Consider the following 23,553-nt stretch of genomic DNA (forward strand, 5'->3'; position numbering starts at 1 on the left):
ACCCGCACTTAGATACATTAACAGCACCACTGACCTGAGCAAATGAGTCCTCAAACAGGTTGTCCCTGGACACTGTAATCTTCACATGACCTGGCAATGCGTTTGAGTGGCACAGGTATCTAAACTGACCCAGTTTCCACCGGAAACTTCTCTCATACTGAATTGGCACCCCAAAAGCACCTTTGGGACTGAAATAAAGAGTAAAACATAATCAAGGCTTGGTTAACAATGAGCCAGTACAATTACAGCCTCAGTTTTAGTTCAGTATGGGGTTTTACGGCGCTCGCAACTGCATAAGGTCATATGAGCGCGCATTTACCTCATGTCACCATAAGGGCCAAAGATGCTGAAAAGAAGAAGACGGAATAGACTACACCTGAATGCCCATCAGCCACTACCTTTTTATATTAGCTTTGGTGAAGAGAAGCATACTGTGAGCAATGCTGATCGAGTCCATTCCCGGGGGCACAAATTTATGTCATCACTGGCAAGTCTATTTTTCGGACAATAACAGTGCCATTTCTAGATAGACACATCTTCATTGGCCAGTATTCCCTGTGTCAGAAACCTTCTCATAACATGTTTCAAAAACTACAAGGAGTTGGATTCTCTCAACTTCACGAAGTAAGAGGTCCATCCCTCTTCCATAGTGTCCCGAAATTACACAGTTCTATGTTCAGTACAAATTAACAAATTATAAATGTACTACTCCTGAGTATCCAAAACAGCTGTGCCTGGAGATCAGCAATTTCTACACACATCCTCTTCAAATGTATGTGACTTACAAATCCCCATGTGATCATTTGGAGCCCTGTCATTAGTCATTTGAAATTTAGCAAGGGTCAACATGCACATGCATCCCTTCCCCCCCCCCTGTTTCTAAGTGACATTGTAAAGGGGTGATAAAAAAAATCAAAGGTAAATAAAACTGGTAACAGTAAGGCATCTCTGTTTAACTTAAAATACTTTACAGTTGGCTTTTGATTTTCAACCTACCCTTTCTGGGGTCCTCCTCGAGGGTCTTGGAATGTTGTTGTTCTGGTGTTGTGGTCAACAAAGTACCGAACACCCTCTGCCGTATATCGCATCTCCCAGCCCTCTGGGAGAGGATCTTCTTGCATAATTCTGGGATAGACGACAATATACCAAAGTCTATTCATTACAATCATTCGTAAACCGCTCCGACATCTAAAAAAAAACCCAACTAATTTTCATCTTTTCGTCACAGTACGACGCCGACGATGAAGATCATCATCATAACATTAACAATAATGATAACCATGACGACGACGGTGACGATGATGATAATAATTTTGATGACAAATAAAGACAACCACATGAGTTTCCCAGCGGAAACATCAAAAGACAGTCGCTGCAGAGGAACCCACAGGGAGCAGGAGGCAGGGGTAGGCTATGGGAAACATGGAGGAGATGTGTGGAAAGGGACATGAGAGAGATGAAGCTCACTTGGAACGAGCTTGGAAGGACGGCCTAGGACAGAGACAAATGGAAAGAGCTTGTATGTGGCCTATTCCCTGCCAGGGATGGAAGGCATTGATGATGATGACATGACTCCGTACATTACAATATACAGGAAACTGTCATGAGTGTACATCAAGAGCTTGGACCTAATTGGCCAACTATACTGAGACGCATCTATGTTGTAACGTGACCCTCTGGTAATAAATAAACAACTTCCGTTACTACTCATTCTCATAGAGGTCTTGTGTTTGTGAGCATGTTTCATAATTATTCGTTCAGCGATAAACATAGCCAGAACGTAAGAGAAACAGCTATCATGGAAGACAAATATTGAAACAATTATAACATAATATAAAGAAAATGTCAATCTTAACAGAAAAATCAACTTAAGCACCGTACCATTACGAAACCTATTTCCTGAGCAATACGAGCCTCACAACCAAAAGGGCTCTGAGATGAATAATTCTGCCAGACTTACCCTTGAGTTCTGGGATCCTCCCACTGAGTCGTCCTGTTGCGGTGATTCACAAAGTACACTCGGTTGTTGCTGTCTACGCGTTTCTCTGGTAGAACAAAATGACATTTGTTGTATAAAATATAAAAATTCAAACTGATAAAAGGCCAACTTCACCATGCAATGTTGCAAAATATTTTGCACTTCCTCATGTGTGTGTGTGGGGGGGGGGGGGGGGGGGGGGAACAGACAGCCAAAGAGAGAGAGAGAGAAAATCACCAGGTATAATAAGTGAAGTGCGCTGACAAAATGAGTTACTTCTCGGATTCAAGATTTATGGAAAAAGATAGTCGCTGAATAAAAAAAATGAAACCATTTTTGCTTTATCTATGGCATGACTACTGTTTGTGCAGTATGCAATGAATTAGCCCTCAGGATAACAAACACCAACCTCGTTCAGAGCAGGAAAACAGAAAAAATGAGAGACATGGAAGTTTTTTTGTTCTTCATATAAATCAAGTAAATCCTCAATTTGACAATGACAATGGGTACAACATAAAGAAGTAGTTCATGTTCCTAAATCAGAGGCAACAAGCTCATGACAGAAACTTTCTTTTGCAGGATTGTCCGGAGTGCAATGAGTCTGGAAATTCTCTTTGTACGCTTCAAAAGTAATCTGCCATCATTTTGGTAAACTATCCTCCTTTCCTCTTTTAATAGTTTGTTAAATTTCTTTCAATCTTGAAGCTATAAGATCTGCGAGCTCTTTTAGCAGAACTCAATTCCTTATAAAACCATTGAATTCTACCTGATTAAAACAAGGTCGATCTGAGTGAAATTCGATTTTTATCCTTACTCACAGACTGCGTTTAAAGAAGGTCTTTATTACACCCAAACCAATGCTTGTGCAATATTTCTTGGCATTTTCTGCATAGATTGAAAGTCAAAACAGATCAAGACTGGACTATATTTTTGCAGACAACATAAGAAATAACAGTTGTGTTTTATAACGTTTAAAGCACAACAGCATTGACATCAGGGTAGCTACTCTGATAAACTACTTTTTATGGATGATAGGTCACATATTCAATGGTTCACCATACCATCCTGATTCATTAAAACAAGGTTTTGAATCAAAACTATAGGCCATATTGTAAGACAAATACTGAATTTTGTCATATCAACTTGCAAATATACTATTTTTTCATAGAGCTACAACTTGACACGACACAAAAGAATTAAAGTCATTTTTTTAAATCAGCGACCCAAAATCAGCTAAGAACAAGCCTTCAACCTAATACTGTGTGTGTTGACCACAGAACCCAAATATAAGTTTGTACTAGTAATTTTAAAAAACTTAATCACAAAGCAGCTCGACAACTACATACAATTAACCTTGCATCCAAGCTTCAAAGAAAGAAGAGAAATATTCAGAAAAACTGCACACAAAAACAGTAAGGAAACAATAAGATTAGTTTTCCAGTGTCCTGATGACATTTCCAGTGCTCCAAACTGCCCCTAATAGCTCAAAACAATAAAAATCAGTTTTTTAAAACTTCCCCAAGTCCCTTTTCTAGTCTGACTCCGCCCAGTTTTGCCACTTTACGCCCATGTCCCTGCTGTAATGACCGTCTCACGGATGCCACAAACAGTCAGAAACTTCATACAACTAATTCACTTGTAGAGACTGTTCCGATAGTAACCCACTGAATAATTACCACCAATAATTGGAAAGTGAGAAATGTCACTTTTACATGGACAATTTATAACTAAGCTTTGACATCCAAAAGGTCTATGGAAATATTCACTTTTAAAGTATCCAACTTTTAACTATACAGAGCCACATTCTTTACTCCTGTTGAATCCAAAAAGGAAGTTTGCATTTCTAAACAGAAAACTTTTAAACCGAGGTTGCAACGAGGGAACCCCTGGTCAGGTGGACCTGCCCTCCCTTGATCTAAAACAAAGCAAGAAGACGCAATCAAATCACCCCATCCTTCTGGCAAAGGTCCCAGCGGGTCATTGTCCTGAACCGGGCTCTGCTGCTGTGGGTAGAGGAAGCGCTGACCAAACTGTTCCAGGGTGCGCCCCACGCGCCACTCTTGCCAGTTGGCGTAGTTGTTGAGCGACTCCGTGTTGGGTCTCTGCCAGGTGGTGGTGCGGGTGTTGTGGTCCACGTAGTAGGTGCGCCCCCTCACGTCTGTACGACGCTCCCACCTGGAAGTCAGAGGAAATTATATATATTATGACCCCAAAGAGCCTAACCTGTGACTTTTTTTTAAAAAGCCCCCCCCCCCCAAAAAACCCTGAAACAACTAACACATACTTTGATTACTTTTAAACATGTCATGTTTACACGTAGAACATTTCCAGAAAATTTCTTTTCAGTCAGAGGCCACCAAAATATTTTTTAACCAACTTCGACTACATAATTCACAAACTAGCTTTACAGTGAAAAAAAAAATAAGACTATAATGTTGAAAAAAATCCGTTGAGAAGCTTAACAGTGAACTCTTCCCATCATTCAACACTCTGCACCTTTCAAACTACTTCAATTAAATCAGCTTTCGATGATTAATACAATATTGACAAGGAGAAAATTAAGACAAGTACCTGTTTACATAGAGAATAAATCCTCAAAAACAGCAACTCTGCCTTACTACTAATTAACAATCTAAAATACAAACTACAATAAAATTTCTACGTCATAACTATTCATAAATTCAAAATATAAATCTTTTGGCCATCTATAACCGTGCACATGAAAATAAGGTGGGACCTCTACAAATACCGTATTTGGTTTCATATACTCGAAAATTAGTGCGCTCGTCTCTGAAGCGGAAAGTCCAGGTTCTAGCCTCGGTTCGGAAACAAGATTTTTTTCGCCCCTTCCAGCTCACCCAGCAGTAATGGGTACCTGACTTCGAGTTGGGGAAGTAAAGACGGTGTGGAAAGGGACTGGCCACCCAAGCACAATATGCCGAAGGCCCAGGGAGTTGTCTCACTAACAAGGCAACCCCCATTGTCCGGATCTGAAGCGGGAACAACTTTACTTTTTACTTTAAATTATTGTTATCAACCAATTGCATTACCAGATACGCAGAATATCTTATGAAAAGTGGCCAACAAATCCTAAGTGCAAGGACAGCCACATGCAGTGACTTTGTACATCATTGGCGAGCTGTTCAACAGTTTTAAGCCCAGAAAGCAAACGAGCTAGTAAAAATTGTACTTAAATTATGCGTATTTTCTTGCTTTTTATCAACACTTAGACGTTGACAAAATGTTTTTCAAGCACATGCAATCGATATAATGGATCAAGAAACTGCATTGAAAAAGGTTTTTAGCTATGTGACAGTTGGCCAAACAAATACTTTTTACAGACTAAACCATCCTATTACCCTCTAGGCAAGGGCAGAGGTCTCTCCCATGTAGTTGTCCTGGTGTTGTGATCAACATAGTACGGTCTGCCAAGCTGGTCAGTTCTCATTTCCCATCTACGAGAAAAACACAAATACAAACAATAATTTAATTTCTGGATTAGTGTTTGTGTTTGCGTAAATAGAAAGACTTTGATAAAATAATGGTCCTTTACGACAAGGAAAAAAGTGAGACAGGCAGACATGGAATAAAAAAATACACAGAGAAAAATCAGAAGTAAGATAAGATAAGATAAGATAAGATACATCTTTATTGTCCAGATCCTGGCACATTGGTTTGGTGTTCCACCACGAGTACACACACACACACACACGCGCACACACACACACACACACACACACACACACACACACACACACACACACACACACACACACACACACACACACACACACACACACACACACACACACACACACACACAAGTAGGACATAACAGTAGTGCTTTTCCACCAACTCTCAGTTCTTTTTTTTTTTAAATCCAACTATGATCTCAAAGGACTGTAGAATGACTGGAAAGAAGCATAACGGCAAGGACCATCTCAGCCTCCATTCTTCATACAAACCACAGACTTCCACAATCTTCCAACAATTACGAGACCAGTACAAGCATCAATTATCAACACTGACTTATTTCCTGTCCTGAGTAGTTGAAAGTAAGACACAAACATATGTGAAGGGGGCTGACAAAATGAGTTACTTCTCAGATTTGAGACCTATGGAAATAGATACATCACGCTTATAGGTGAAGTTTTTACAATTTATAGGTATGAAATAATAAAAGGCTTATTATACTTAAAGAATATGGCATCAATAGAAAATCTACAAATTTGAACCCTAGTATTGATTTTTGGTCAATATCTCCATTTGTAGATAGCGAGAAGTAGCTCATTTTGTCAGCACGCCTCACATATATTTCAAGAGAGGAGCCTTGGAGCCCGACTTTTTTCCAACTTTTAAAAACTTAAAGCATTAAGAAAAACCGTACTTACCCTGGGGGGAGGGGCTCGTTGCTCGGGGCAGCAGCAGTGCCCCCTGGAGACTGAGCATTGGCAGTACCCGGGACATTCGAGTCTGCTGGGGGAGGGCCTATGGCAGGTGGAGGGGGATCATTGCTGTTGGACGAGGTCGAGCCAGGAGCTGGAGGTAGAGAAAATACAGTATGTAGAACGGATCAATTCTCTGTGTTCTTGGCCAAGAAGGAAAGTCTACACATTGGAAAAAAGTTCACAGTGCAAGATAGTGGAGGAAGTGTAATTTTGTCATCTTTAATTATAAAAGATGGTGCACATGTCCTCCCAGTCTTTTTGTTACTTTGTTTCTGAGTGGGAATTGAGAGATATTGGTTAAAAAAATATTTTTTAAAATTGAATGAAGCACATTATGCACTTAAGGGGAGCAACCATAATCAAGCATAACCCTCTACAACATAGCCCAACAGTATGCACAAAGGTGAGTTCACATGTCATACAGAACAGAAGAGGGGGGACACCAAAATGTTGCCTGGCCAAAGCAGGAGGGCAGGAGGAAAGGGGGAAAGGGTAGGGCTGGGCAATGAGTCGCTTCAGCAAAATCCGGATAATAATATTATGTTAGTGCACCTCTTCGGCAAATAATAAATATGACATGAACCGCTTCGGCAAATGGGTTAGAACCACTTCGACATACGGGTTAGCACTTCTTCAACGAATGGGTGCACCCACTTTGGCAAACAGGTCAGGAAAGAGAGTTAAGAGTCTGAATTCGGACAATGTTTCATTGAGAATTATCCGGTCATCCTAAATATAGATTATCCGATTTTGCCCACCTCTAGGAAAGGGGGAAAGGGCATCTTGGGCCTCCAAAGGCAAAACAACAAGACAGTAGAGGTATCTCCAGGTGTCCAGAGCTCTAGAAAACAAAACCACCCCTTAATCTAATTTTCATCACAAAATGAGACCTGTACACACCACAGGTACAGAAAGTAAAAGTTTTACATTATGCAGAAAGCAGGATAAAATTAGCTCAGTTATTTCTTTCTATCTTTCTTAGTTATTGTTATGGTCAAAACGTCTGTTATTTGTTTCATAATGAGTCATTTTCACATTTGCTTAAGTCAAGGAGCTGACTTATGAATTTTGAACATTTTAAAGATTGTTCAAAACGAGAAAAAAAAGTCTGAGGCATTTCAGTTATAACCATGACGATTAACCTGACTCTTCTTGTAGTGACACACAGTCTGTCCTGGACACGAGGGCTCCAAGAGACAATACCCTTACATTTTCAGAAGTAAAAGACCGACTCCAACCGCTCAGTGGGTCAAGATGGTGGACACTAGACAAGCAACACTCCTCCAAACCCTTAACACACACTTTTTTGCATTCGACAAATTAAAGCTATTCAATACCTTATGCAGTTGCGAGCGCCGTAAAACCTCTACTAAAACTAAACTTAACTAAAAGCTATTCCAAGTAAACCTGCACCAAAAGACCTCTCTCCATCTGAACGTTAGGCTTTGTTCTCAATTTATTCACCAAGCTGGTCAAGCAGCTTCAGAATTTTTCTTCACCCTTGGAAACTCTGGGGGGGGAGCAATGCTAGAAAACAAATATCACAGATTTTTCTGTTAAGAAAACAGACTTCCATACTCACACCCTCAAAAAAGTATAAAACAGTTGGGTTTTTTACTTTAGTTTTAGTAAGTTTTACGGCACTTGCAACATAATTAAGTCATATAAGTGCCGAAGATTAGAGGTGTTACAAGAGAGTAACAAACATAAAAAAGAAAGAGGGAAGATAGAGTCGATAGATTTTTAATAGGAAAGAAGGAGCATGTACAGGACAGCAGCTGTGCCCTTATATTCTGAAACCAAGCTCAGCCTAAACAAGGACGCTCACTCACCTGCGGCAGTCCTAGGCGAGGATCCACCCACATTCGGGGGCGGGGGCACAGGGGGTGGGGACCTTCCTTGTGAATTGCTCGCAGGTGGTGGGCGTGGCGCCTGCCTCTTCCCCTCGTTGCCCTGGCCACGGGAGCCACTAGAAGATGACTGGGCCGCAGAGGCCGTCGAGGCAGCTGCGGCAGACCCATTCGATACGCTGGTGGTGCTTCCGCGTGGGCCTAACAACACATGACAATCGGAGGGGTTTTTAATTCATTAATTGGGGTTGTTTTTGTTTTCTCCTTTTATTCGAGTAAAGATTTTCTTTGTTTTAGTAGAGGGTTTACGGCGCTCGTAACTGCATACGATCATATGAGAGCCAGAAGATAGATTAGAGGTGTTACAAGAGAGTAGCAAACATAAAAAAGGAGGGGAGATAAGGACGATAGATGTTTGATAGGAAAGAAGAAGCAAACCACACCAGAACCCCCGCCAACCACCCACTTCGAGTAAAGAAAAGCGCATTGGCGTGATAGCAGTGGAATGTTTGATTATGGAAATGGTATGACGGAAACAACACTGAGAAAGAAAAGTGTAACCTGCCTGCAGCACCCGACCCTCTAATCGCCCACACCTCATACAAGAAGGAAATTATCCAACTCCACAATGTAAAGAACAATATGCTCATCAAGGATGTGTGTGCATTCGTTTTAGTTATAGTAAGAGTTTTACAGCACTTGCAACACAATAAGGTCATATCAGTGCCGAAGATTAGAGGTGTTAAAAGAGAGTAACAAACACAAAAAAGGAGAGATAAGGATGATAGATGTTTCATAGAAAAGAAGGAGCAGACCACAGCAGAGCTCCCACCAACCAACCACTGTGTGTGTGTGTGTGTGTGTGTGTGTGTGTGTGTGTGTGTGTGTGTGTGTGTGTGTGTGAGTGTGAATATGTGTGTGTATGTGTGTATGTATGAGTATGTGTGTGTGTATGTGTGTGTGTTTGTGTGTGTGTGTGTGTGTGTGTGTGTGTGTGTGTATGTGTGTGTGTATGTGTGTGTGTGTGTGTGTGTGTGTGTATGTGTGAGTGCATGTGTGAGTGCATGGTATATGTGGGTGATAAGAAAGACATGCACGCTTGTGCAGGACCATGAGGGCCACTGTGGCCAAGATATTTGATATGTGAGGCAGCGCAGTGGAATCAGGCTCTCGTCAAAATAATCAAAGTGAAGAAACTAGCATTTTTCCGCAAGTTTGTGAATTTTAATAGAATTTTTGTTTTTTGGCTCAACACCTTTTTTGCCTATTAAACAACTCATTTCTGTGTGGATTTTTTCTGAAAAACGTTGATTAAAGGCACAAGAAATGTAAATTTTCATTTACCACGGACTCTTAAGCTAAAGAAATAACTAATCTTTGGCGGCCATTTTCTCACTAATTTTACCTCTGAAAATAGGTGAACCCCACCTCCTTCTTTCGCACATATCTCGACTTGTATTCAAGATAAATGGATGTTTTTTTCACCCAATAAAAGACAAGTAAACAAGCTTTAAGATGATACCAATAACTCTACATGCTCAAAAATTGACGAGAGCCTGATTCCACCACGCTGCCTCACATATGCTGGTGTTTCCACACAGGCCTGGGACCACAAACTTATGTGTAACAATATGAAAAAATAAGTCACATATCACATTTTGACAATATAATACTATTGGTATCAAATTGAAATATCTGTGAATTTCAATTGTCAATCGCATTTATATATAGAAGAAATACAAACAAAAAGAGTGAACTTTTAAAGGCAAAGCATATACATTATCTCTTCAGTTTTATGGAGGTGTTTATGGCAAGTCTGCATGAGAAAAAGCCCTGTAGTACCTTTTGACTGGAATAAATTGGGATAATAACAAAAAGAAGCGGAAGAAGTAAACCACATCCAATAACCAACCAGCATTTATTCATAAACTTCATTTCAGGATAAAGTTGCCACGGTGCAAAACACTACAGGAAAAATGCACCAAAAGTAAACTCTCCTTCATAAAGTGTCACACAAAGCTTACCATTCCTCGGCCTCTTGGGGAAATTCCTCATATTGACCTCCAGGCCATTCAGTATGATGCCCAGTTCACCCGTCTTCTTACCCTCTGCTTTCAGGTCCACATTGTGGGACAGATTCTTGACTGTAGAAAGACAATTTGGGAAGACATAAGACATGGCAAACGGGTAAAAAATGGAATGACATCGTTTTGCAAGATTTTAAGGCTTGAAACACACCAAAAAAAAGAAGAAGAAGAACTAGTCACAGGTGACCTAGTCACAAAACGGAACCCCTTCATTTTCTTTAAAATCCAACACAAGAAGCAGAGCAATGTGTGCTGAGCAACACCAACAGTTACACCAGACAGCCCACACAAGCTATGCACAGAGATGTGAAAAGGCCATAGACCTTAAGTACCAAAATGTTTTTACATAAAACCTTCTATTCAGAGAAATGAAAAACCAACTGTCAGCTATCTCTGAACTCCTGGGTTGGAGGTGGAGGAGGAGGAAGGGGGGGGGGGGGGGGGGGAGGGGGGGGGGGCGGCGACAACAACCATGAAAAGGCATATTACAGAAACATTAAACACAATAATGGTAATTTCATGAGGTAAAAAAGCAAAAAATACAGAAACAAAAGAAGGATACAAGAGAAGTAGGACCTAATAGTGGTCTTCCTAACTATCCAAGAAGAGGAGGAAAATAATAATAATAACAATGCAGGTAATTTCTATAGCGCCCAGTCCCATACAACACACCTGTATGTGTTTTACAATACCTTCTAGTTTAGTATTAGTAGAGTTTTACGGCGCTCGCAACTGCATAAGGTCATAAGAGCGCCAGAAGATTAGAGGTGTTACAAGAGAGCAACAAACATAAAAAAGAAGAAGGGGAGATAAGGACGATAGAAGTTTCATAGGAAATAAGAAGCAAACCACACCAGAGCACCAGCCAACCACCCAAACATTACCTTCATCTTCACACAAATTACAAGTAAATGAACATGCATGCGTACAAGAATACTGCAGCACCAGACTTACATTTCCCATTCTCCTTATCCAGCAAAGGGTGCAGGTCAAGCACTGCCTGGCCAATGATGGTGTCCGTCCGTATACTGTTGGAGCTCAGCACCTTCAAGTCCAATTTGGAGTATGGAGTAACCAGGCTGGAAACAAAAAGGAAGAATTTTTTTAATGAGTATTGTTTCTGATGTATTAACACTTTGCAGTCACACAGCCAGCAGTACAAGAGATACCCCATCTGGTCGCCCCGCCAGAAGCGTGACTGCAACAGACTTCTCAGGCCTGGTGCGCCAAGTGACAGGAATGGATAATTTTCACCGTCAGTCACATGATTGCGCCAAGTGACAGCAAAGTGTTAACAGAAAGCTTTCCCTTTTTTAGGGGACTTTTATTCTTTCGGAGGGTTTGTGGTTTTTTCACTTTTTTGGGAGGGGGGAAATTTTGGTTGGGATTTTTTTCCCCGTTTTTTCTTTTTTTTTTTTTTTTGGAGGGGGGTGGTTGGCCATTTTTGTTGTTGTTTGGTTTGGGGTTTGGTTGTTGTTTTTTTTTTGGGGGGGGGGGAGGGGGGGGATAGAAGGAGTTACTTTGTGTATAGACTTGAGGCTTGCTCCCCCCGTCTCAAAAAAAAAAATACATTCTCAGTCTCAGCCTAACCATCTTCCCTTAGTTTTTTAACAGATTCATTGACATGTTTCTTTCATACTTTTTCTCCTTCGACAACGACAGTTTAAGAAATAACAAGTACAAGCGATCTCAGGCACTGAGCCCGTTCAAAGTTTACAAGTACGGGGGTGGGGGTGAGTGTTAACACAATATCGTGGGGATTTTCATTGGTTAGCACTGAAACAAAAATACTGCTCGAAAAAAAAAAATGCTGTTAAGAGCATTGCGTTAACAAGTGTTTCATTGTGAAGTGTACTGCCCTTCTAAAGCCAGAAAGGAACATTTAGACCTTACTAGACCAATTCTACCAAACAAGAGGAGTAAGAGAGAGTCCTTGATGCAAACAAATTTATGCTAAGTTAGGAAGATATTATCCAAATTGCTCCAAGAACAGATTTTTATAAGATTGCAACAATACTGACACAACAACAAAATTAAAGCTGACTACAACACAAAGCACCTTCCAACAAGCTGTGTGTTGTTATAAAGAGGGGATTGAAACTCAGGGAGTCTTAAGTCAGTGGCACATAGTACACTTTTTTTTTTTCATACAATGATTTACAGCTACATAAAGGACATTAAAACCAGAAAGAGGAGCTGTGAGGTAACACAAATGATCATCCCACTTGGGACCAAGTGTTTTCCGACAAACATCTGTCTTTCGAGGAGGTTGTCCATTGAAACTCAGGGAGTCTTAAGTCAGTGGCACACAGCACACGTTTTTTAAATACAATGATTTACAGCTACAAAAAGGACATGAAAACTAGAAGGAGGAACTGTGAGGCACTAACACTGTGAAATGATCGTCCCACTTGGGACTGAGTGTTTTCCGACAAACGTCTGTTTTTCGAGGAGGTTGTCCATCAACGCTCAGTTCGAGGTAGGGGTCGGGTTTAGATGAAAACAGACCTCCAACTGTTGTAATCTTCGCTGATTTCACTGTAAAAATATACAAATAATTATTAGGTCAGTAACTGTCACTGCATCGAGAATGGTGAACAACTTGTTTGCAAATTATGAGCTACATACACACTAGTAACATTATATATTCATCCATGGAACTCCCAAATTTAAATGACAGCCACTGAAGCACAGCCAAAATTGTCCAAGATGGCCACTCATTGTCATTGAGAGAAGTGGTTGTCTTAGACAGGTGGACACCTTGGTCAAGGAATAATACATAATGTAAAAAAAAAGCAAAAGTGGAGAAGTGAGAAGTGGTCGTTATAAAGAAGGTTGCTTGCTGGAGGATGAAATTTTCACAAAAAATAGCAATTAAAACACCTTTTGTCTTACAAACTTGTTGTTATACTAGTTTACAAACAGAAAAATAATTATATAATATCTTCAAGAGCTGCTCTTTCTGAGCAAACGAACGACAGTAATTTTAAAAATTTTGTACAACCAAAATTGACACTTCAAACAAAGCATCACAACTGCAAACAAGCATACCCATTAATCTCATTAAGAGAGTGGTCGAATTGATTCAGTGACCTTAAAACCTTAACCAGAAAATCTCATTATAATATCTCTATCACTCAAAATGAATATACTTCCCACCCCACGAAAGGTTTCCTACCAGTGACAACCAGCTGGGATAACTGAGGCGTGGCAGACGCCGCTCCGGCCGCTTCTCCCATCATGGAAATCAAGTCAGTAGCACTGCATGTTTAAAATAAACTGTCAAAAGAAACCAAAAAATGGCATTCATTGGAAGGAGAGAAAAAATGTTTGGGATAAAACAAAAAATTTGTAGCGTGACAGCGATATAAAATTAATTTAAAATTCTGTCATTGTAAATCAGTAAAAATTTTATATATCAAATCATGTAAAAGTAAAAGATTCAGAACCTACGACTACGAGATGAAATGGTATCATAAATGCACACAAAAACATAAGTGGTAGTATATATAATTAGTCTTGATGTGTATACAGCTTTATTTTTTCCATTAAAGAAAAATGAAAACCGAGAAAGTCTATTCCCTTATGCATCCTTTAAAAAAAATCAAAATCAAAGAGATATATGCATGTCACTGTCTAATCCATTGGCACAGTGATTTTTGTAGGCAGTAAGATGCTTGCACTTTGCACTTTGGGGTTGTATAGGAAGTTGGGTTGTTTTTTGTGGGGGGGAGTTTGTTTGTTAGGGGATTTTTTTTGTGTTGGTTTCATGCAAGAGTGAAACAATTTTAAACGAAATGAGTGAAACAAGAAACAATGCCATTGTAAACAAATAGGTCGCCACCCATCAACCGAGCAACGCTTCTGTTGTCAGTTATTTAAAGCTAATGTACTTTGTTACAAAATGGGTAAATTGCCACACTGCTCAGCCCATCTCCCTTCTGTTAAGTTGTGAGTGGGGCTTATAGGTTAAGGCAACGACAGATCACACGCCTCCCTCACCAGCAGCTGAAAATTGGTACGGACCAGTCTACTTGGGCAAACAGTGGGGAAGACAGGGGCACATGATCAGTTCATTAGAGTGACTATTACAACAGATTGTGGTGGCTTGTCCACAGCATTAAAGGGCTGATGTGTAATGACACAGCATCGGGCCATGAGAGATTAGCATGGCCATCTTAGACACAGATTTTTGGGGGTGTTGGTTGTGATAAAATATAGTGGCCACAGCAGTGTTAGACAGGTCATCATAGGAACATAATGATAAAATAAAAACTATTTCTCAATGAAGCAACTGAATAACACACAATGCACAATATGAATTTTGATAAATATTGTCAGTCGCTCAGCCTTTAAAAATAGCTTTTAACAGTCTGGTGACAGTGGTGATAAAGCTGACAGCAGTGATGAAACTGAACAAACTTTTGAGTGGGTGTGGCACTCCAGCAAGGGGTCAGAAGTCATCCATTTGTCCAAACCTACCCTCAAACCTTAGGCCCTAGGTCCAGTGCTTTCAAGTTAACCAATCTGGCACAACTGCTAAAAGTATCAGAACTTAGTACAAGGATAGGATCAGTTAAAATGCAACAGCAGGAGCTGTCTGTAGGTCTCTTCACTTTCACCATCCCATTGTCAGGGCTAGGAGAGCATAATATGAACCCTCAGTATAATATTCTTTTTTTAAGCCTTCAATCTTTTTAGTACAAAGCATATTTGATTAAAGAAGAGCTATGGGAACAGGCTCATTCTTTGCTGAGCCCTAAATTTATATTATGCACTTGATTGGCTGTTTGGTTACTATAGTTCAGTGACAAACAGTGATTGTGATTGCATAAAAGGGCAAGCCGCCACGTTGATCACTTTGTGTTCATTGCATGCAATCATAACCATAACGGTATCAACTGCTTATTTCTTTAATTCAAACTAAGTAACTTTCATTTACTTTGGGATAGAGCCAGGGGGTGGGGAGGGGGGCTCAAGCCCAGGAGCCCTTCACTACCCATTGCCACCGACAGCATTGTCCATGGAACTCAAGCGACCCAAATTCATTTATTTTAATCAACTAGTAGTCTCCTAGATCCCACAAATTACGATCCTGGTGCGCTTAAGATCCTGCTGTTTTAAGAAAGCAGAATTTTTACTACACAAAAGTCACCCCTAAGATCTTGCTCTCATTCACTCTGAAAGTCTACATTCCGCTAAGATCCCGCATTTCAGATCATCGAACTAAAACCCCAGTAGGCGCAGCCAATCAACCAAGAACGAACAGTTGAGATATAATTCTAAACAGTCACTTTCGTGAATGCGATCACATTTATTTAAGTGCCTTGTAAAACTCAATGAAACAGTACAACTTTTGCCCCAGACGGGATCACTTTGAGGTGTGGACTCGCAGACGCCTTTGTTTTCTCCGAACATCTCACTTGCATCTCAACTCTTCACCTAAACTTACATCACATGCTGGGTGGGTAGGGTCTGCAAGTTGACTCCAGGAAGGGTCAGCACATCAAACTGTGAACTCTTCCCTGACCGTTGCAACAATTCGTTGTCTCTACTCCCAAGTTTGCGAGACAGACTGAATTTTAACCGGTGTGGTCACAAGGTAATGAAGCGTAACGATAAAGGCAGGGGAACTCGGTCACAGATGGAAAGCTATAAATTTATGACAGGTAAAGGGGAGGAGCAACTAGATAAGCATTGCTCTTGAGACTCACAGTGATAATAGTTATTATATTATAGTGAAAATGGAATTTTAAAAATATTTATCATGTCACTGCTGTGATTGGTAATCAAGGTTGACCAATCTAAATCTTTGATCGCCACATGTCATAAACCCACCCAAGAGTCGGTGTGTTTCTTTTGTCCGAAACCTACCGGAACCATCTGACTCTGAAACCTACTAAAACCATGGTGTGAAATCTGGAAAACTCTGGAGGTTATTATATTCGATTTCTGTTACAACGTCCAATCTAAGCGTCTGATCAACCGACGAGCAGATGAGGGGATTATTCAGGTGGTCGTAACACTTATAATTATAGATCGTATCAAGTAAAAGATGACGACGCGTGCTTTCATTCTTGTTCTCTTTCACTATTGACTCCCGTGGTACGTGTTCACAGGCGATGGAAGTGGGTCATCGATCCATAAGAACGCTGTTCCAATTAGACGCGCAGGACCAGAGTTACTGGGGACATGTAAACTCTGAATAGTTGAAAAAAAGATAAAAGAAAAAAAAAAACCACCCACACACACAGAAATAGTTCACTCAAGGATACCACGGCTTCTCTGAAATATCTGCACTTATTCACTCACTAATTCTCACAGATTCCGTCGAGACAAGCTTCAATATATGCGAGCTAGAGTATCATCATGTATTCAAGATTGTACTCTTCCTGTTGGTAGGTTTTGAACGGTTTCAATTTTAAGTTTAGGATGGTTTCAGTAGGTTTCGGAAAATAAGCACCCCAGGGGTAACGTCGGTTCAGTTTAAAAGTGCAGGAAGACCATTTTCGGTTATAAATTGGCTTTTTTTTAACATGCTCACCGTAGATTCTTCAGCTAAGATCCCGTTAGCTGAAGATCTCACATTTTCCTTGCTCCCGAGCACCGGGATCTTAGACGAAGACTACTGTATTCCCTCCCCCTTTAGCATACAATTTGCTATCCTACGACATAATAACCCACAAAAACACTGTCATAGATCAATATAGTAACAAATAAGTATAAAGATAGCAGGGCCTAGCTACCTCTAATGAAAAAGTTTAATTAAATCAGCAGGAGTGAACTTGAATAATGTAGGCTTTCCTAACCTCTTCAGGCTCTTATTATGGAAGAAATTCCGCAGAGGGCCGGCCGACCAACAACTCCTAAACCCTATATCCTTAAAAATACTTACTTATAAACCATACCGTAACTCTTGTGTGTATAATTTCCTCAGTCGACCTTGTCAGCTGTAAGGGACGGCCCTCTCTACAGAACTCCTCCATTACACTAATCGGTGCTCCTTGTTGGACCTTAGTAGTAATTAAATTCCATCCAATGTTGTCCGCAATGGGCAAACCAAAGAAGTAAATCGTATAATATTTCACGAGATAGAGAGAGAGGCTGCAGTATTCATCATTGGACAAGACTGAATTTGGTAAGTCAAGTAGATCTAAGAAAGTAAAAGTACAAGTAGATCTAAGAAAAGTGTAATGTAGAGAGCAAGATGAAAATATAACGCCGGATCTAGATTTCTCCGAACACTCGGGAAAATAAATTTGAACTTTATGTCACCAAATGGTTTCTGCTCTCAAGATTTTTAGGTTAACTGCGAATGGCGTGGCCTGCGCGCGCGTGCGTGTGCGTGTGCGTGTGTGTGTGTGTGTGTGTGTGTGTGAGTGCGCACACGCATGCGCATGTGTGTGTGTGTGTGTGTGTGTGTAGGCGCCTAAGGTGTGAATGGGCATGGGGCGTGGAGGGATTTTTTTTTTTAAGGTTTTTGCTTTAGGGGTGACTAAATGCAAAATTAGGTCCTGTCAAAGTCGAGCAGTCTTGTTTTCTCGAAGTACCTCGTGAAGGCATTTTCAAATAGGCTAGTCCTGGAACTTTGCCCAAACCACAATTGAAGCTGAATATTCAGACATCTAAAAATCTCAAAAGTTCTAGAAATTGAACCCGATGCAAAAACTGCCTCAGATTTCCCAGTCCTTGCAAAATGGCAGAATGAAAGATGACACCAAACTCTCGCAAAAAAAATAACCAAAAAATCTCGAGAACAGAAACCGTTAAAGGAGAAACAGAGGTCAAGTTTATTTTCCGGAACCCGAACGATCCGGATCAGAGAAATAGTCACTTCGAAAATGGCCACCTCTATTCTCATCCCGGGTGAGAATAGCGCAGACGAGTCTTTTGGCTATTTTCACCCGGTGGGCGTTCACCGTTATAGCCTAGGCCAACCAGTGAAGTGTTCACCCTGAACCACAGAATTCTACACTGTGATAACGGAATTGTAGAATTCTGTGTCATGAACAAACGTTCTAGATATTACTGTTAGTGTTAGTTGTTAGCCTAAAAGCGTGCAATTTTGTCTGTGGGCAGTGGAGAGAGAGAAAGAGAGAGAGAGAGAAAGAGAGAGAGAGAGAAAGAGAGAGAGAGAGAAGCGCGAGAACTTCTGGGCAAAACAAAATGGCGACCTGCGTAGTTCGGCTCGATTCGGAAAGTTTAGGCGTAGCATCTTTGTAGACGACCAAATTAATTTAGTTTTGTTTTTTAACATCATTTTTAACTTTGTTTTGGTCAATTTGATTGTCCACACCGATAGACAGTGTATTCAGAAAGTGACACAGAGAGAGAGAGAGAGGAGAGGAGTAGATCTTACGAGAACTTCCGGGCAAAACAAAATGGCGACCCGCGTAGTTCGGCTCGATTCGAAAAGTGAAATAGCCATAGCATCTATGAAGACGATCAAATTAGCTTAAAGTTTTGTGCTATTATAACGTAATTTTTTCTTGGCTTTTATCAATTTGATCATCCACACCGATAGATAGTATTCCGAAAGGAAGTGGCTATTCTCACCCGAGGTGAGAATAGAAATACGATCGACCTCTCACCTCGGTCCGGGCTTTGAACGTCGCATACGCATACGCGTCAGTCTTTTTCCCCCCGGCAACTGATCATTATTACAATAATAAGCTAGTCTTGACCTAGATCTACGTAAGGAATTGTGCGCTGGTCTACGGAATCAAAAGTTGCCGTATGCTCAGCTCTACACAGCAACACAACTTTTTCTTGGTAAACAATCGAATGACACAGGCTTGTGTATTTGAACGAATCGGTCTTTTTTTTTTTTTACACAGCTCATAATATGCAGGTGCCAGGTGGTCTGCTAATCTTCAATTTTACCTTTTTCTACAACAAAGAAAGTAGGAAACGTGGTGGGGAGGGGGGGCGTATCAATGAGGCGGCGGGCATTAAATCGGCAGATAAAGTGTGGGGGAAACTAAAAAATGGCGGAAAATTGGAAGCACTGAACGTTAGATCTATAGAACGAAGACACTACCCGAGTCCGAATAACATTTTTTCATATTCGGACTCGAGTCCGAATAAGAATTTGTATTATTCGGACCCGAGTCCGAATATGAAAAAATGTTATTCGGACTCGACGACGGCCTAAAGTAGTAGATCTAGAATAGAATAGTGACAGTGCAACTCAACCGCACGCTTCAAACACAAATTATTCAAACACAATATTCGAATCAAATATAACAGATCTATAAACTCTTCACAATGTCACTTGAAGAAAACTGCAACTACCCGCCCCACCCCATCTCTCAAACCCCACTCGCTCCCTCAAAAAAGTAATGGAGGCCTTTAAAGTAACTGTGTAAGTGTTGTCAGTCAGAAATGTTTGTTTTGTTGGAGAGTCGCCGAGTCCTGGACCAGACGGGTCTGACTTCATGGGGAATCTATGGCGAATCTAAAGAGAAAACGCAATGATAAAATAAATTATTGTTACCTCCTGCTGATAATATCCACGATCACTGTTGATAAACTTGTAGAATTAACCAACTGAGTCACTGAATTCAGTCACACCCAATTCTTTTACTTCTCCCGTGTGTCAACAAACTAACAGGGAGACGGCCACCATTACTGATCATGTGACCTATGACGTAACCAGCAGGCTGATCCTTTCCTGTTTCTTACCAAAGTCAGGCTGTTCCCGATTTGTTTTAGGCCTAACCCTGCCTGTCCCCCAATGCTGCGCTTCAATGAAATGTCATTATTAGGCTATTGGGTTGCATTAATTTATCTCTGGACACAATTTACAAACAGATGATATTTTCAAGAGTTTTGCTTAAAAAAGGGTTTTTACGGGAATATTCGGCAAGCAGTTATGCGCAAAATATGCTGGAAAAAAAACGAAGAAGCTTTGCAAATTCATGAACCTTGATTACTTGATTTCATAACAACTGAATAGGCCAACAAGACCTTAACACATTGGTCCTACTTTCTAGGACTAGGTCAACTTTACTATTTAGAGGAGATGATTAATGTCTTAGGCCTAGGCCTAGCATAATAAGCTGACATGGGATCTTCTGGAATGAGGACTTATTACTCTCATCTGATTAAAAAGTTAAAAGTCCGTGCTGTTCGTATCAGTGTTTGTGCATGTGTAACGATTTGCCAGATTCATTGACGTTCTCTTCAAATATCTCGTGAGGGTGACGAATAATTATAATAATATTGCACAATATGAAGCCCCAGGCAAACCCAAAGATAACATGATACTTATAGCTCGTGTCAGGTGGTGATATTTTGAGAGTACCAGGTACGATAGTTCACTCCAGGAGAGCGCGAAGGGGGAAAAAAACGATTAGAATAGGAAAGACTATGAAACGGTTTCACAATGACAATGACAATGATATCTTGCATCTCGGTGGGAGAAATGGTTTTCCAAAGTAACAACACTCACGCACACACACAAGATAGGCATAATAAAGTAACAGAGAAATTATTAATAATAATGATAACATTGTAGTAATTATCAATAATAATAATAATAATAATAATAATAATAATAATAATAATAATAATAATAATAATAACAATAACAATAATAATAACAATAACAACAACAACAATAATATTAATAACAATAATAATAACAATAAAAATAAATCGCCCATCCTGAAGGTGACCTCAGCTTACTATCTTTTTTTTTTGTTTTGATAAGTATTTTACGGCGCTCCCAACAGCATAAGGCCATATATCAGCGTGCGGGACGCATTAAACTTTTTCAGTTGGTAGTAAATTTTGAATTTTGCCCGGGTGGCGGCCGAAGCCTACTCTTATCGATTTTAGACCACCGAGGTAAAACGTGCGCAACTTGCATACGGGCCCTCGGAGTTTTTTCGCCCTTGTCCGAGAAGGCTAGGTGTAGATCTTTCCTACCAGAAAATCAGGGGTGTGGCTGAAAGATAGCAGTAAAAAGGAGCCAAGCAGTAGCAGTAGAAGCTGCAGAAAGAGTCAGGATCACAGAGGAGGGGCAAGGAGCTCATGGGGGGGGGGGGGGGGGGGGTAAAGAGAGGAGACGAAAGCAGACGAGACGACAGAACATTGCTAGAGAGCAGGAAGGGAGGTGAAAGGAGATAATTTTAGAGAAGAAAATGTTTCCATCGCTACCCGGATTCGAACCCGGGACCTTTGAATGGGAGGCCAACACCTTGACCTCTAAGCCACGATAGAGCCCGCTGCCAGTATCTGCAAATGAGACTACTTTTATTTCTTAAAGAGAAAAAGAAGGGGGAAATATATATATAAGAAGATTTGTATGTGGCATCTGCTATGGCTAATGAGACCAATTCTGGCAGGAATCAAGAGTTTAATCCACATTTTGAGTATTAAATAAAAGCTTCTATCACGTGTGAATGTGCGCTGTTTGCGGGCTTCGATCTCTCTCTCTCTCTCTCTCTCTCTCTCTCTCTCTCTCTCTCTCTATCTCTCTCTCTCTCTCTCTCTCTCTTCACCATTCAATTTTAAAAAAAACACATAAGCCTCGTGTATTTGCTGCTCTCTATGATTCCTAAGCGGTCCCATGTCAAGGGATTAATGTTATAGAGACAGCAGGTCATGATGGGGGAATATCCGATGTTTATACATTAGGCATTAGGTTATGGGAATACCTGCAGTGTAGGTATACGTGTACTTATCACTCTGTAGGCATTGGGTAACAGTAACAGCCACCTCAAAAATAGTATACCCCCCCCCCCCCTCTCCCCTCTTCCACGCTTGACGGCGTGGCGTAAAGATAAGTAGAGCCGGCGGAACCAGATTTTTTTGGTTGCTCTGTACTACTTCTTCTCAAGCAACCCTCATGTCAAATAAGTAACAGAAATCATCAATAAGTAGGGCCTAATTCTTTCCGTGTTTCAAGAGCACGAAACAGAAAAAAAGAGACACGAGCACACGCGTGTGTCGATTGCAGGCCAGGGAGTACGGTAAGCCAATGTCAGTACTTTTAATTGATTGCGTTTACTACACACACCAACAGGTTCACTTACACGCTATGTATACTATATGTCCAGTGAAGCAAGGACAGGGAATGTACGTCAACGCGCGACCTTCAGTTGGTCATGGTGGTCATGGTCCATTGTCTTTCAACTTTTTTCCAAGCTAGTTCACCTCGGCCAAGAGCGCGGTTGTGTTTTCATCATACATTGGGCTTTTCTTCTTGCTTTTTCTAGGCCTATCTTGATTAGGCCTATGTAGGCCTACTCTTTTCGTCTGTTCTGTGTGACTGTTCGGCGAATTTAGAAAGCTGACAAAGTCGAAGAGAAAGGACAGAGCTTCCTGCCGTCAGCTCAAATTGCAGTTACTGAAAGAAGTAGATGAGGAAAAAAAACCCTGTCAAAAACTGTAATTTGCCACAAGTGCAGCATTCCCAACTTTTGACTGCCGGCGATCATCCCCATTTTAGCAATCCTCTCTAAACCAAAATGTATACTAGATCTAGATAAATATTATTTTAATAATAATATCTCTTGTTTCAACTTTGTCCGTCGTCATTCAAATTTTCGTAATTTTCCCGCCCGCCTCTTTCGATTGCACCGTAGGCCTACACCAGTGCCTCTCGTATCAATGCGAACCATCATAGATGTGTACACTGTAGGTTTAAAAGGAGATAACTCTATGGTGTGAACTAAATGTCTCGTTGTGAACGCATTTGGATTTGGAGCCATGGTGAAACGGGATTGATTGTCATTTAAACTGAACTAGTCAACGGCCAGACGCCCAACAGAGAGTAGATCATCATCATGTAGCCTACTGTGAAAGCTATGTTTTTTATAGAAGGCGTCATTTTCAACAAACTCGTTCCAACATTAGGTATACTTCAAGTGTGGTGTATTTTTTACCTAAGGCATAATCATATTGCTCTTCGGGTGAACCGAGAGCGGACAAAAGAAAGAAACAGAACGATCTGGTGTGCTGAAAACTGGAAACCGGTGTATTTTCATTACTCCATCGTCTCCTTACAAATCGCTCTAGTTTGAATTCATGCAGCATGACAGCAAGAGTGCTTCCATCTCAAGGAAGGCCCAATTCGTGCCCACTGATCCCTGAGCACAAGAAAGAGGCACGCTTAGATTCACAAAAAGCACCAAACAGCAAAAGAGACACCTTCAAACAGCAATCGAGGAACCTTTATCCCC

At 40.7% G+C, this 23,553-nt stretch overlaps 1 protein-coding gene across 1 annotated transcript in view; it reads right to left on the reverse strand.

Moving 5' to 3' along the window:
- The window catches only part of LOC101849394 (E3 ubiquitin-protein ligase Su(dx)), a 33,873-nt gene extending 13,230 nt beyond the window's left edge, over positions 1–20,643 (reverse strand). Inside the window, exons 1-12 of the mRNA XM_005105235.3 lie at positions 19,860–20,643; positions 13,542–13,642; positions 12,754–12,901; positions 11,318–11,442; positions 10,301–10,420; positions 8,259–8,477; positions 6,370–6,517; positions 5,338–5,433; positions 3,927–4,153; positions 1,961–2,045; positions 997–1,125; positions 35–188 (exon numbers count right to left, since the gene is read on the reverse strand). Coding sequence (XP_005105292.1) covers positions 35–188; positions 997–1,125; positions 1,961–2,045; positions 3,927–4,153; positions 5,338–5,433; positions 6,370–6,517; positions 8,259–8,477; positions 10,301–10,420; positions 11,318–11,442; positions 12,754–12,901; positions 13,542–13,605 — 1,515 coding nt within the window. The 5' untranslated portion in view covers positions 13,606–13,642; positions 19,860–20,643. The remainder of the gene's footprint in view (positions 1–34; positions 189–996; positions 1,126–1,960; positions 2,046–3,926; positions 4,154–5,337; positions 5,434–6,369; positions 6,518–8,258; positions 8,478–10,300; positions 10,421–11,317; positions 11,443–12,753; positions 12,902–13,541; positions 13,643–19,859) is intronic.
- Positions 20,644–23,553: the final 2,910 nt, after the last annotated feature.

The sequence above is a fragment of the Aplysia californica genome, unplaced genomic scaffold (assembly GCF_000002075.1).
Source record: "Aplysia californica isolate F4 #8 unplaced genomic scaffold, AplCal3.0 scaffold00460, whole genome shotgun sequence".
Taxonomy (NCBI): domain Eukaryota; kingdom Metazoa; phylum Mollusca; class Gastropoda; order Aplysiida; family Aplysiidae; genus Aplysia; species Aplysia californica.